The 15,638-nt window shown below is 41.1% G+C and overlaps 2 protein-coding genes across 5 annotated transcripts; one reads left to right on the top strand and one right to left on the bottom strand.

The window, feature by feature from the left end:
- Positions 1-124: 124 nt before the first annotated feature.
- On the top strand, positions 125-3,132 carry batf3 (basic leucine zipper transcription factor, ATF-like 3). Of its 4 annotated transcripts, XM_063901730.1 has the most exons (5): positions 125-864; positions 1,266-1,382; positions 2,041-2,085; positions 2,332-2,471; positions 3,029-3,132. In XM_063901730.1, exons 1-4 carry the CDS (start codon positions 712-714, stop codon positions 2,467-2,469), a joined length of 453 nt encoding a protein of 150 aa, XP_063757800.1. In that variant the 5' UTR covers positions 125-711; the 3' UTR covers positions 2,470-2,471; positions 3,029-3,132. The 4 variants fall into 4 exon arrangements, with proteins under 4 accessions (XP_063757800.1, XP_063757801.1, XP_063757799.1 ...); XM_063901731.1 differs by lacking the exon at positions 3,029-3,132 and having other exon boundaries at positions 1,272-1,382; positions 2,332-2,950; XM_063901729.1 differs by lacking the exon at positions 3,029-3,132 and having other exon boundaries at positions 2,332-2,950.
- Positions 3,133-11,172: 8,040 nt separating this feature from the next.
- Positions 11,173-15,273, bottom strand: atf3 (activating transcription factor 3). Its single transcript, XM_063902047.1, has 4 exons — positions 15,125-15,273; positions 13,781-14,033; positions 13,374-13,481; positions 11,173-13,255 (listed from the first exon to the last, which is right to left on the bottom strand). The coding sequence occupies exons 2-4, from the start codon at positions 14,030-14,032 to the stop codon at positions 12,938-12,940; spliced, it is 678 nt and encodes a 225-aa protein (XP_063758117.1). The 5' UTR covers position 14,033; positions 15,125-15,273; the 3' UTR covers positions 11,173-12,937.
- Positions 15,274-15,638: the final 365 nt, after the last annotated feature.

The following is a 15,638-nucleotide window of genomic DNA, read 5'->3' as shown; positions in this document are numbered from 1 at the left end:
CTGGAGGAACATTTTGAATGCAGGACTTTTACTGTGACAGAGTATTCCTACACTCCCTAAATTGAGTGCGTAACTTTTGTTTACACCAAACAACAACCAACCTTTATTCTGTATACATGAGAAACCTGGTGTAGGCTGTGGCTCAGTGGGTTAGTGTGCTGAGCACTGGTTTAAACCCCACTGCAGTCAGTAGTACTGACAGTATATGTGAGGTGCTTTGGGTAAAAGCATCTAACAGGTGACATGTAAAAGGAAACCCTGTTTGCTCCTTTATGGTCTTAAATATCACAAATTAACATGATCTGGAAAACAAATTGCAGGTAAAATAAAATAAGGATAAACCAGGAAGCACCCGTCTTAAAGATCACACCTTGGTTTATTCAGCTACAGTTTTTTTTGGGCTAAATTTGCCTTAAAAAAATAACTACAAAATCCTTGATTCCTCTGAACTCACCTACCTACTCCTGGTTCCTCCTGAAGCTGTCACTCAGACAGGAGGAACTAGTCAATTTTTCAGGACTATTTTTAGCTGTGTATTAACACACTTGTGGTAATTGTGTGTGTTGACAGGACGTTGACCCTGAGTCACGTGACTTATATGAACCAGCCTCGCTGCTTCTTCTAAAACGGCAGCGAAATTGAAAAGTGAAAAGAAAGAAAGCTGAAGTGAAACTGAAGCTGGTCGGGTGTATCCTCACCAGACTCGATGCCATGTCCGCACATGGCGCCTTTAATTCCCTGACAGAGGAGATCCTCCTGTTGGGTTTTTATTTAAATGCATCTTTTAAAATACCTGCAATGTCCGACTCCTCCTGCAGATCTCCTGAGAAGAACAGCCAGAGTAACGTCAGTGAGGGATGTGAGGTAAGAGCCTCTGACGCTGTGTTCTGAATCCTTGAAGGGAAGGGCAGGATTATCTGTATGTGTCAGCAGAAAAAGGAAATAGAAATAGGAAATCTGGGTGCAATACAGCCTATAAAACACATTTAAAATCTATTAGAATAAAGTTTGTGTGTGTGTGTGTGTGTGTGTGTGTGTGTGTGTGTGTGTGTGTGTGTGTGTGTGTGTGTGTGTGTGTGTGTGTGTGTGTGTGTGTGTGTGTGTGTGTTCACTTAATTTCATCTCAAGACAATGATAATAAATCACTAAACATGCAGGACTGAGTAATATGGCTAAAACTACATTTCCACGATGCATGGTTGCTCATATACGCGCAACAGATGTGTAATATTGTGTGTGTGTGTGTGTGTGTGTGTGTGTGCCAGGGCCAGGGCCAGGGTTCAGAAGACGAAGGCAAGAGGATGAAGAAGAGAGAGAAGAACAGAGTTGCAGCGCAGAAGAGCCGAAAGAGACATACACAGAGAGCCGACCTTCTGCACCAGGTGTGTGTGGGTGTGGGTGTGGGTGTGGGTGTGGGTGTGGGTGTGGGTGTGTCCTTTGTGAGGACATTTGTAGACTTATAAAGTGTTTGTTTTTGGTTCCTTCGCTGCTTCAAATGTTTGGTTTTAGGGTAAAGGTTTGCAGGCAAGACAGGGATTTTAGCCTTTGCAGACCATTTACATGCACTAAAACCTATAGAACACACTACAGGAAGGGGGAAACCCCAATAACAGGGCCTCTTTAAATGACTTTGCCCTTTTCTTGTCGCCAACCTGAACTGCTCTCTCAGCTTTTGTGTTTGTGGAGAGCAGCTCCAGGTGTGTGTGACTCTGCACACCTGTTCATAATGCTGCTAACTGGAAGTGGGTGGAGCCTCTGATTATCCCGCCTCTCCGCCCCATACAGAGGATTAACCCCGGCTGTATAAACGGTTTTTATTGTCAAGATGAGTAGTAACAGTATTGTGATGCATGACGTTCAGGAGCTTCTCTGCAAGGTGATGGTAACAGGCTTGGGGATGCGTTTAGTCAAGCGCGTCTTTTATGAGTGTATCGGCTCTAAATGTAAAGGAAAAACATCTAAAGGGATTCAATTCCCTTTTAAACCCTTAACTTTTTACTTATTTCTGCCTCTTCCTCTTCTTCTCTCCTCCTCCTCCAGACCTGTGAGCTGTTGGAGCAGAGGAACAGGAAGCTGAGGAGGGAGGTAGTCCAAATATATGCTTTTACTGTCATAAATATTATTTTTTAAAATCGTTTTTGACATTAATTTAACTTGGAATTGTTTTATATATCTGTGTTTCTGCTGCTTTATTTCATGCAGGCACATTTCAAGGTCCCCTCAGGACATGGAAGTTCAACAAATCATCATTTCAGAGCAACAGCACCGATAGGAAAGACACAACTATACAATAATCACAGTTATAAAGGACATTTGTTGATGTTTCTTCAGGTGGATTCTCTGTCTGAGGAGCAGCGGCATCTGTCCGACACTCTCCGGGCCCACGAGCCTCTCTGTCCCATCATGCACTGCTCCTTATCATCGTCCAGCCCGCAGCCGGACACCATGACAGCCTGCAGGACTTTCTGAAGGTCGAGGAGCATTAAGAAAAAACAACACAAATATTTAAAAATGTATTCTGAAAACAACACGAGCTTCTTTGGAGTAGTGAAACTGGGTATTTATGTTAAATGTGCATTGTAAAGCAGAAAATAAATATGGATATTTTATTAATGATAATTACAAAGAAATAGTGCAGGATAATGGGAAATGTTTTTGCTATGTCAGTCTGTTAAAGCATCTGTTTTTCTGAAAGTATTTCTGTGTAAACCCACCCAGGGTGTAATTCAGCAGTGCACCCACAGAGGGCGCTGTTGTCCATGTCTAAAGACAGTGGGGACTACAGGTGTGAAGTGCAGCTGGAGCGCCCTCTGGTGGACAGTCCTGTAATACACGAGATTATATATCAGTATAGCAAACAAAGGGACAGCTCTTCTCATCATAAGTCATTACTGATTTGAGATCAATGTTTTTAAATGAATGTCTTACAGTAAAATAATAATTCAAAACAGCCTGCGTTTTAGGTTTTGATTTCCTGCAGAACAACTAATTGTTAGATGGTAAATGTACTTCTATATCTCTTCATCAGGTCTTCTGGACCCCTCAAATCGCTTTACACACTGCGAGTCATTCACCAATTCACTCCTCATTCATGCAGAGCAGAACCACTTGCTCTAGGGAAGTCAACACACACACACACACACACACACACACACACACACACACACACACACACACACACACACACCGTTGGCTATCGGGAGCAACTCATGGGTTCAGGATCTTGCCCAAGGACACATCCACATGTTGATTGCGCGGGTGGGGATCGAACCAACAACCTACTGGTGGAAAGATGACCGCACTCCCTTAGAGCCACAGTCACACTGTTCAGGATTTATTCATATTAATATCTGCAGGCTTTAGTTTATATTCTTCACATGACAGAAGGATATTTCATTTACAAAAATACATTGAATTGGATGTCATTTTAATATTTGTGAAATCCTTTATAATGTGTGGAACATTCAGAAGCAGGAGTCATCAATTGTTAGGCTCAGATATGATCTTTTAAAGCCACAATAAGACGAGATAACAACCTGTGATTCATGAAGTCAGTGACTGATGTATGGAAACTGCAGGAAACCTCACGTGTGTCACGAGTTTCCTTAGTGACTGCGGACATCTTGATGCATGTTGCAGAAGCATATTCTGGGATGTGACCCCATGCTATGAAGCGAGTTCATGTTGGAGTCACCTGCATCAGAGATCAGAGAGTGTGGTTACGTTAGACGACACTTACAGAAAGTTAGACTTCCCTGATTTGACCACAAAAACTGTGGCGACGTCCTCGATGCGTCAGTGTCTGCTCTTTACACACCGCAGGGAAATCCTTAGTAACTTACATATGTGATCAATAAATCATAAACATTAAGTAAAAATGTAAATGAATTCAAATAAATAAATAAAATAAAATAATATCTGAATAAAACAATGAAATAAAAATAACATTTAAAATGTAAATTAAAGAATAAATATAAAATAAAATAAAAGTATAGCTACATGAAATATATAAAACAATAATATTGCAGTATTGCAGGGCACAAAGATAGCATTAAAAAAAGCTTCACTAAGCCAAACTCCAGAGCATGCATGAGATTTCCAGGAGGATAAGAGCATTTTCAGCGACTTTCCAGGGTGTGTGTTTATTGTTCTCCTGGGTGAGCACCAGGTGGTTGCGGTTTGCCACATTGCATGTACACTCGTTGTAAAAACATCAAAATAAAACTGAATAAATTACTCAAACACACAGCAGAGTTGGGTTTGTCTATTTTCCTTTGACTACTTAAGGGAAACTGTCCTGCTGTGTCTTAACTCCGCCCACATGGGGCTCCGGGCTAATTGAAACAAGCGCTCAGTGTTTGTTTTCTCTCTAGCTCCACAAGCGGGAAACTGAAGTCACTCTGAAACCGACCTCAAATCAGTTTCAGAATGACAGCACTTGTCTGGCCTCCTAGCAACCGGGGGTAAATAGTGCCTTAACAGGAAGTAACTCGGAGAGCGGTTCTGAGGAATATCAACACGCCTGCTCAGACAAACGTAAACAAAAACAAACGTTCATCACAATAATATTAGTTTAATTTCTATTTTTGAGGACCGGGATGACTAACTAGGTGATTTGATTGTCTAAACATATCCGTGAAAACATTCATCATGCATTAGTTGCAAGTGGATGTTGGCTTTAAAAACATTCAGATTCTGGGTGGAGTTATTCAAAGCTTCAGTGAATTAAAGCCCATATAGCTTTTTTCAGAAACCCCCACACGCTCGCACACTCAATTTCACACACACACACACACACACACACACACACACACACACACACACACACACACACACACACACACACACACACACACACACACACACACACACACTTCGGCTGAACTGTGGAGTGGATTCTTGGTGATTTCTCTGGAAGACCAACATGCCGCGCCAAGATATTACCTCAGAGGGTTAATATTGCATGAGACTTTAAAGAGTTCCCTGAAGGTTGGAGATAAACTTCTGACTTAATGATAACAAATGCTAAGGATGTTTTCTTCTATCACTGATACTTAAAGACCAATTCCCAAAGATTGCTTTCGTGGGACTTGAAATAGCATTCTTGTGAAATGAATACAGATGCAAGGCGTTAAAAATGTCTCTCAAGGCCCAGGCCGTGGCGCAAGTGGCTGGAGCACCTGCACCGCACGCCGGAGACCCGGGTTCGATTCCCGACATGTGGTCCTTTCCGGATCCCACCCCGACTCTCTCTCCCACTTTCCTGTCACTCTCCACTGTCCTATCCGATTAAAGGCAAAAAGCCCCCAAAAATATATATTAAAAAAAAGTCTCTCAATAAAAGTTCTCAATTCTTTGATTTTCAGAACTTGGTCATGAAGAAAGAAGCCCTGCATCAGATTGAAGCTTTCCCATAACTCGTTTCATGTAAAAAATGAGAAATCAAGATGTTTTCTGAGGACAGTGTCTTCCTCTGGGAGCAGCTGGATGCCTGTAATTCCCCCCAAACCCAAACCACTGTATTACTCATGTGAGATCTTCACCCTGCTTATACGGTGTTAAACATCAATTCCTTTGAAATATCGCGGTTGCAGTCGACTCACACATTTATCCGAAGAAGGTCAGCGCCTTTCCCCTCTCTGTGGAAACATGCTTCATTGGAACTTGCCTCCTACAAAAAAGGGTTCCAGAAAAAGCAATTTCTTCAGACTCTTAGGAGTTCATAAAGTCCAGCAGTTTTATTTTAAAGAGGCCATATTCTGCTTGCTGGTGGTTTCCCTTTCCTGTAGTGTGATATAAAGATTTTAGTGCAAGTAAATAATCTGCAAAGGCTCAAATCCCTGTGTTGACATCACTATGTATCAATCAGGCTTCTTTTGGTTAGCGCTCCAACACATTGTACGTGATGGACTAAAGGGAAGGGACATCTCTAAACGGTTGTCCAATCACAACAGAGCCGGACAGCTAACCAATCAGAGCAGACTGGGCTCTTTAAAGTAGAGACTCTACATACTGATATACACCTGAACATCAGCAGGAGAGGACTCTTTAAAGTAGAGACTCTACATACTGATATACACCTGAACATCAGCAGGAGAGGACTCTTTGAAGTAGAGACACTACATACTGATATACACCTGAACATCAGCAGGAGAGGACTCTTTAAAGTAGAGACTCTACATACTGATATACACCTGAACATCAGCAGCAGAGGACTCTTTAAAGTAGAGACTCTACATACTGATATACACCTGAACATCAGCAGGAGAGGACTCTTTGAAGTAGAGACACTACATACTGATATACACCTGAACATCAGCAGGAGAGGACTCTTTAAAGTAGAGACACACACTTCATTATGGTTTTGCAAACAAGAGCGGGCCCGCAGTGTTGCATCATATTCTCAATTTGCATATTGTTTTTGCATCAATTGTATTATTTTGTTGGGAAACAGACTCATAAAATCCTGCCCCATCTCTTTGGTAAAGCACTCTGTTCTGACTTGAACACACTGCATGGATTTCTTGGTAAATTCTACAGACAAAAGGATCAGAAATGCAAAACCTTCCCTCCTGTTTTTATCTGACTGTGATCGGGTTTCCCCTCCTTAGTCCCTTCGCTGTTCCACTTACCCAGGAACTCTTTTAAAAGCTTTGCTTCCTTGTCTCGTTGATTTTTTTGCTCCTGTTATGTAATTCTTTATCATTTATTTTTTCACTTTTTATGCAAATGGTCCCCACCAGTGTTTCTCCATGCCTGCCTTACTTCCTGATTGTCTCTGAAAAGGGAATTTAAGTGAATGCACATCATGCCTCAGGTTAACCAATGTATGATTTATGCAACACTTCCTGAAACGCAAGTTCCTTGTACTTCATTAATGTGTCAGCACAAGAGGAAGCAGTTCTGTTTGTGGATCAAATCCTGTTGCATTTTAAACTGGGTCTAGTTTTAAATTCTATTTGAGTACATTCTACGTTAACTTCCCATGTTTTAATATATATATAATATTATATATGTATTCTATTTAATGTTCTGTATTTATATACGTTTTAAACATTCTTCTTATTACATTTGTACCTTCTATGTTTGTACACATATTTTACTTTTTCCTATATTGCATAATTTTACTCTAAATCACAATGTTGGTATACATTTGTATTTCTTCTTTATTTTACATATATTTTACTCTACCTTGAATTGTTTGTATTAACATTTTGTATATTGGACCGAACATTTGAATCTTAGTGTGAATCTATTTACTGATTCTATTTTCGTTTCATGTTTTTAATTTGTTTTACTTTAATTTCCTTGTATACATATTTTACCTTTTATTTTATCTTTCATATTCTTTACCTTAACTTCATATTTTTGATTTAAATATTTTATATTTTATATTTGATTTCATTCTAAAATGATCCAGCCATACTGGAGGTCACAGACCCCCACCGGAGACCCGTGATTTACAGTACTTTACGCTGTGTCTTTAATCAGTGTGATGACCCTGATGTGAGTCCTCTCTGAGTGTGTGTTCATCTGTGACCTCTGACCCCCGCACACAGGATGCTTCTGGTCAAACGTTACGATACCCACGTTGCATCACTGACTTTACCTCTGCTTGCATCAGATTTTCCCCCAATGACAAATCATCTTCCTGTGTGTGTGTGTGTGTGTGTGTGTGTGTGTGTGTGTGTGTGTGTGTGTGTGTGTGTGTGTGTGTGTGTGTGTGTGTACTTTGGCCCCAATTGGCCAACATCCTGTTAGGAACCGTTGGCAGGCCACATTTTCTTTTTCCATTGTCTTTATTAGTTTAACAAAATAAAAGACGAGACACATTTACATTTTTTTAATGTGTGTTGCTGTTCAATGCTTCACCACTGTCCTCATTCTTAGATCATTTAAGGGCCTCCTGTTTTCCTTTCAGAATGTAAGTTACAGGATGCTTAGAATAAAGGAGGAAAATATATATATTAAAACTCTCTTCATTTTTTGGGACTTGCATGAAGTGAACATACCTGCTCTTCCTTGTTGTTCTGGGTTTGATTCTCTATGTTTTTGCACTTATTGTAAGTCGCTTCAGATAAAAGCGTCAGCTAAATGTAATATACTGAGAACCACTGACACACATTCACTTCAGGAAACACCCGGTGTGTCATCGGTGTGATGTAAGTTATTGGTACAGACGGAAAGGACTTCCCAGAACAAAACTCTGGATGGAGAGAAACTCTAGTTGTGTCCTCAGTGTGACCCCCGCTGACCTGAGAACACATCCTAATATATGGATTCACCTCATGACGAAAGCTCTCACTTCCGCTTCAACTGTAGTTCTCATAAGAACTTGTGAAATAAAGAGCAGCTTTTTAACTTACTACGAGTCATTCCCCCAATCACACCTCATCCGTGCAGAGCAGCGCCGCTGGCTCTGGAGAAGCTAACTTGGTTCTTTTGTTTTAGGTAAAAGGACCTTTTTTACTTCACTACATTTACCTTACAGCTTTAATTCCATGGGTGTGTACCACGAAAAAGAGTGCACTGATAAAGCCTAAGGATAAAGATATGAGGAGTTTCGTCATGGCAGGATAATAGACTCATTTACTGTATATCACACACACATTCCTGTCCGAACCTGTTCAGAACACGGGAGCAGTTAGCTTTTCCATGTAACCGTTTAATTTAAGACCGCTGAAACTTGGCTTACTTATGAAACTAGCCGTAACCGCACCAACATGATCTATTCTTATATAATCCACTTGTCTCCTCTGTATAAAGAAAGTAGCACATTTTTAAAGAGAGGCCCCATTATGCTTTTTGGGGGGTTTTCAGTGCATGTAAATAGTCTGCAATGGCTAAAATCCCAAAGTTCCCTCCCCCCTTGCCCTCCTTTTGTCGCCTTTGTTTACTTACGGAACATAATGTCATCACTATGTAACACTTGCACTTCTATTGGCTAGTGCTCGAACACATTGTACCTGATAGGCTAAGGGGCGGGACAGCTCTAAGCATTTGACCAATCACAACAGAGCCGACCAGCTAACCAATCAGAGCAGACTGGGCTCTGGTTTCAGACAGAGGGTGAAATGTGTGTTAAGATGTCTTGTCCGCCCAAAGATCTGTGGACCTTGGAGACTCGTGAGGACAATGAAGCATTATCAAACCATGCTGGAGTCATTTCCGACGGGTCGGGTGATGACATGCCGACTTTCAAGCAGAAACCCGCACACCTGGACGGAGCGCCTGCCATTGTTTTGTTCGTTTGATGATGGGGAAGGTGGGGTTCTCTGCTGCAGGCCAATTAGCTGCTTGTGCAACTATAGGGTAATTAGCTACAAATCACAAACACGTCCAGAAAAATGACTTAAAGCAACACCAGAGGCATTGTGGGAACTTGGTGCATGGTTCTAACTGTCATGGAGAACCCCACCCCATTAAGCATTTGATGAATGGGAAATAAGCAAGAATCTTATCAGATTTTCCACCCTGTTTTGGAAGAAATACTCAGCCATGTTACTTTTACTTGGAGTAGTATCACAACAGAGAGCTACTGTGCTGCTATGTACTGTGTAAGCATCGAAATGGACCAAAAGTAAAGGTCCTTTTACGAGTTGCTAACAGATTTACAAATATTTCAAAATTGGGTTAATGTGTTCAATTTGACCTAGTGTTACATAATTACAGTAATTGCATGTGTCTAATGTGTCAACACCTGCCAGAGGTTTAGGCAATTGCAAAAAAACACACCAAATTTGAATTGATTAAACAGAAAAGAAGCTTTCTCTTTAAAAAGCTAATCCTTCATACATCGAAACGTGATCCAATTCTGGTCTTCATTCCAGGTTTTGTGTGTGTTTTACATTTCTGTGGACGGAGATGTGAGATTATTCGGGGCTGGGCCGGCAGGTTTGTTGTTTTCTGAAAACTATTTCACATCTTATCTTCAAAGATACCAAAGGTGAAGCCATATCTCTCTCCCTCTTCCTTTGTGAACAGTCGACATGTCCAGTCTTGTCTCTCTTCAGCACACAGACAGCTGCTCTTATTTCACAGGGAGTCAACTGACTTTATGTTATGGAGTTGTCTGCCTAAAGGTGCAACCCGTCCACTTCCTTTACGCCTCCTACTGTATGTTTTCCTGCATATTTTTCTTTATATACTAAAATACAAGGTTGTAGCTAAACCAGTTTAGGGTTGATGTGTTTATCTCCAAAGAAAAGCCAACGACTGCTTAGGGTGTTATTACTTTATTTAAGCCTTTGATCTAGAGGACAAACTACAACATATCATCAGAGCCTTTAGTTTGTCTGTATTCTTTACACTAAACAGTATTAATATACACCCGAGCTTTGACCAATAAACCCGGAAATTACTTACTTGAGTTACGGGTTTTCTGACCCTGGAAGACATGAAATACTTCAGTAAATACCCCACTGGTGAATCTGAAAACAGCGGTTGCTAAAAAGTGTCTTAATAAGATTACTTATTGTTAGCACTCCGAACATTAGCCGCCTTTAGCTTAGCGGTGGTGACGTGAAGTCATGTGACCGTGCTGTAGTTCCTTTATAGCCCAACATTAGCCTCCTTTAGCTTAGCGGTGGTGATGTGAAGTCATGTGACCGTGCTGTAGTTCCTTTATAGCCCAACATTAGCCGCCTTTAGCTTAGCGGTGGTGACGTGAAGTCATGTGACCGTGCTGTAGTTCCTTTATAGACCAACATTAGCCTCCTTTAGCTTAGCGGTGCTTACGTGAAGTCATGTGACCGTGCTGTAGTTCCTTTATAGACCAACATTAGCCGCCTTTAGCTTAGCGGTGCTTACGTGAAGTCATGTGACCGTGCTGTAGTTCCTTTATAGCCCAATATTAGCCTCCTTTAGCTTAGCGGTGCTTACGTGAAGTCATGTGACCGTGCTGTAGTTCCTTTAAGCATAACGTTAGCTTTTTATTTCTGCAGACTTTACACTCTAAAATGATAAAGTGATGTACATATATGAGATTATCTGAATCACAAAACGTGTGTTTGCCACAGAGATTATTTTTTGCAATAATCCAAAATCCCATTGACTTTTTGTCGAAGGAGCCTTTGCAATGCTAACTTCTGTGTCGTCCTACAAAAATATGTTAGCGTCTTTTGAAGTGTTCCCAGACTTTATCCCAAAACAAAACACAAAGACCAGGAGCGGTTACATTTTCAATACAGATTTTAATTGACAAGGTATCAAAAACAAAGATGGAAGAAGAACACATTGGTAGTAGCAGTGCAGTTGTACCTGACAGCTTACAGTTTATTAATTTTGTCTATGTGATGCTACAGAGAAAACAGGAACTGCCTCTATCAGTAGAAGTAGGCACGACAAAATACATCAGTGCTTATGACTAGCAACACAACACAACCACAAAACAACATACACACTGTGAACAGACGCCTGCGTCCCTTTAACCGAGTCACTCTTAGGTAATTTCCTTCTTAATAAACCATATAAACCTTCTTCTTCTACCATCCAACCATACAATATTAAACTTCAGTCCTCACTGTGACAGTAAGGTGATAAATAATCACTCTTAATGGAGATGTTTCCCAATAGCGACAAACCTTTAAGATGACCTCAGAAGCTGACGGTGCTAACATGATGTTTGATGTTGGGGTAGACTTACTGGAAACTATTGAAATTCTGATGAGCAGATTCCTTTGCTATATCCTGCTAACCTCTCTTTCATTACACTCCCTCAGTTTCTGTTTGTGCAAGTTCAAAACACACAGCATAACATAAAAAAATCCTCTTGCATAACTCCAGAGTCAGGCGTGTTTTAGAACCAGCCGAAAGCTGATGCAACACTTCCGATACCTAGCTAACGATATCTCGTGAACACAACTTCCAAACCAAATCTTATTATTAAAAAATACATCGTTAGAAAATAACAATCTTTCTTGTTTTATCCAAGACCAAAGGAGGCATCCGGTGTTTAACGTACAGTAGCACAGAGAGAATGATGCGATACAATACACGAGATTTAAAGTAGAAAAACGACTAAAATAACACTTGTGGAGCTTCATCGTCACAGAAGAAAAAGCAACACTTGTTCTGTTTATCTTAAGAGGGAACGCAGTGATAAATAAATTGAAAGTATATACAGTATTATTATATTTGGGGCAATTTTGTTGGTGAGCAAAATTCAAATTACTAAGAGAAGTAACATATCATCTGCATAAAGGCTTATATTGTAATCGTCTAATATCAACTTCAGTAAGTGCAAACCCTGTCTGAAAAGTACATTTCCCTTTTTTTAACTGCTACGGCAGCCCTGATAGCAAACAAGCTGACATTTTGGGAGATATTACTTCTCAATAAACATTGATCTACAGCCAGCACAGGTCCTGAGAGGTTAGTAGTAGCAGCAGATTTAGTAGTTCACGTTGTAAAAAGGACAAGGGTTGCTACGGCCACGACATGTCATACAGTAGTTACTCAATAAATATACTTTGCTTTATACACTAAGCAGCACAATGTCTTTTTTTAAGGTGATTTCTTGCACACTTGTCTGGCTTTACAGACACTCAGTCGATCAGCGTCTACTTCCCTCTGAGAAACAAATGATGTGCCGTGAACACCTTGCAAAACAAACTTTGGTACAAAACTCTGACTATTCAAAATACCAGTAAATAAAAAAAAGATGTGTTTTAGTGCTTTGGCATCTGTTCTTGGACGTGACTGTTTGTAATGTTTTTTTCTGTCCAATCAGCAGCTGTGGATTCAGGGAGTGGGAGGGGCCTCTATCTCTCTTTAGCAGCTTTGTTGGCGGCGAACGAGACCGAGGAGTCATCCAATGGCGTTTACTTTTTAATGTCACTGTCATTCTCAAGTCGTAGTCGTCCACCTGCTTCTCTTACAATCTGTGCTGCGTTGGGATGAGACATTGCAAGTCTTTGAAAAGTGGCTTGATCGCTCGTTAGTGGCAGTGGATGCTATCGAGGGTCAGAAGGCCTCCGTCTAGAGGTGCGAGTGTCGAGAAGGACGTGGACGACGAGGTGGACGTGGCGGTAGACGTGGTGGAGGAGGAGACTAGGTTGTGGAATTGTAAAGTGCTCTCCTTGATGTGTTGGATGAAGAGGTTCCTCTCGTCCTCGGGGGTTTGGCCATTTTGGGCGCGGACGATGCAGGTGGGTCGGTGCAGGTTGAGCATGTAGACGAGCTGCTGCTTCTGCGTCTTCAGCTCCTCGATCTGAGCCTTCAGTTCTGCGTTCACTGTCTCTAGTTTCTCTGACTCCTGCAGAAAAGAGAGCAAGAGGAGGGTTAAACCAGTTGGTAAAGCTCTACATTTATGTTGGATGTCAAATCTTTATTATGCGAGTTCTTTGTAGGAGTTCATAGAAGTTGAATAGTACCTGCTGCAGAGTCTCGGTCTTCTCCTTCTTCCTGTTGCGACACTTGGCAGCAGCGACCTTATTCCTCTCCCTCCTTCTCTTTCTCCTCTCTTGCTCCTGAGGTGTGAACTGAAAAATCGAAGAATGAAATATAAGCTTAGAATACTTTATCCATAAACAGTACAATCACTACTTTTGGTTCGAGTATATTTGTATGGCAATAGTACTTTCAATTTAGTAAGACTTTGAAAGCCTGACTTTTACATAATTAGTATCGCTACTTCTACTTAACATATTATGCTAATTTCCAGGTTCCTGTGAAATGTTTCCATGCTTTAATATTCAATAACCAGAGCCCAGTCTGCCCTGATGGGTTTACAATGTGTTATCAGCAAAGTATCTGTGTTCTTCCTCCCCCTCTTCCTCACCTCTCTCTTGACGCCTTGTCCGTCCTGGTAGTGCAGGGAGGTCAGGTCGGAGCTGGAGCAGTCGGAGCTCACGTCGGCGCTCAGCCCGTTGGACAGGCGTTTGGACTGGATGGCGAGCCGCAGCTCCTCCTTCACGATGGGGGTGAAGTTGGTGAAGTCGTCCAGGGTGAGGCTGCCCGGCGGGGAGAGGCAGGGCACCAGGGCGGAGCAGCTGATGTCAGCCAGCGAGGGACCGGTGTGCTGCAACATCATTCTGCAAACACAGGACAACACTCATTATTATTTACAGATTTAGCATTTTTTCACTCAAGATTGACAAATGAAAAAATAACAGCTCCAATAATAATAATAAATATAACACAAAGAAATTAGAATGTAATATAATATAGTAGATCAAAGACATCTTGATAAGGTAACTATAACGTGTATTAAGATCCACAGAGAACTAATCAAGCCATTATGCAGATATGAATGATAGTCTTCTCCTGAGTAATAATGGGTCTTCAATATTGCACAACAGATACAATATAATAAAGCTGTTAACATGAAGCAGTATTTGGGAACAAAGCCATAAGCAATTAAAGAGAATAAGTAATAGGTGTGAGTGTTATCCAAACAGAGGAGGGACTGACAGGTTGATGAGATGATTATGTTGTTATGAACAGCTCTGTGAAACCAAAACAAACACAGGCTGTCCCGTCTCCACGCATTTAACGAGTATTGAACATGATATTCTTCCACATTTTGTCCATAAGTTCTTATATTAAGACTCTTTATAGAAGATATTAGAACACTTTTTCTATTAATCTGACCATGCAACCGATATATAGTATATTCAAAGTCACCTGTACAATATTTGCCAGGTTTTGAGGCTTTTATTTTGAAAAATGGTCCAGAACAAACGCAGTTGTTCATCTCAAATGTCATTACCTTCAGAAAATACCGATAAATTTGACTTAAACATGATTTAACACATCCTGACGAAGCTCTAAAGTAGGTTTAACACTTTACAATATGTTTATAAAGTATTGTTAAATTACTATAATGCCCAACAAACACGAAGCACAAGTCATCCGATTCAAGTTATAACTTGTGAATGAAAAGCTAAATTAAAAAGCTCTAAAATCTCAAATCTCAGTCGTTTCAGCCTTACATATTGTCTCGGGTGGTTATTGTTTTCAAATATAGACGAATAAGTTCATTTAGAAGTTTGAGTGAAGTGTCCCGGGACAGCACCAGCACTTCTCCGCTTTACAAACCGAGACAGCAAACACCAATCCTCTGTCGCTGAAAACCACACACACTCACACTAAACCACACACACGCCGAAAAAAACAACCGTACCTTGAGTCAGTGGTGACCGGGTTCTGATGAAGTGGATGCAGGTAAAAGGCAGCTCTTAAATCTCGCTTCTGTTTCTCTTCCTTGCTGTGCGTAAAGTTGCGCTTGTGGGCCGGAGCGTTGCATCATGTGCTTTTAAAGGCAAACGGGAGGGGGCGCGGCCCCGTGACGTCACCAGGAATGCTCTACGAGAGTGAGAGAGGAGGGAGCTGGGAGGAGGAGGAGGGAGCTGGGAGGGGGGGGCTGACGTCATCCTATTTATAGGAAGCTTATACTGCGATGATGCAATCTAGCAACCTCCGAGCTGCTCTGCTCCATAACAGGACAGGACTCCCCCCCATCCTCCCACCCTCCTCTTTCCCTCGATCTACTTCCTTCCTCCGGTCCTTTCCTCTTCCTCATTCTTTGATATATTTCTGGTTTGTTTGTTTCTTTTAATCCTCTTTTCCAGTCAATCCTCTTCCTTTTTCTCCATATTTCTTTATGCTTATTATTATTATTGGTATTTCACTGTTTG

The sequence above is a fragment of the Eleginops maclovinus genome, chromosome 15 (assembly GCF_036324505.1).
Source record: "Eleginops maclovinus isolate JMC-PN-2008 ecotype Puerto Natales chromosome 15, JC_Emac_rtc_rv5, whole genome shotgun sequence".
Lineage (NCBI taxonomy): Eukaryota > Metazoa > Chordata > Actinopteri > Perciformes > Eleginopidae > Eleginops > Eleginops maclovinus.
The sequence above is the reverse complement of the archived record's forward strand: the minus strand, read 5'-3'. Positions and strand labels throughout refer to the sequence as shown.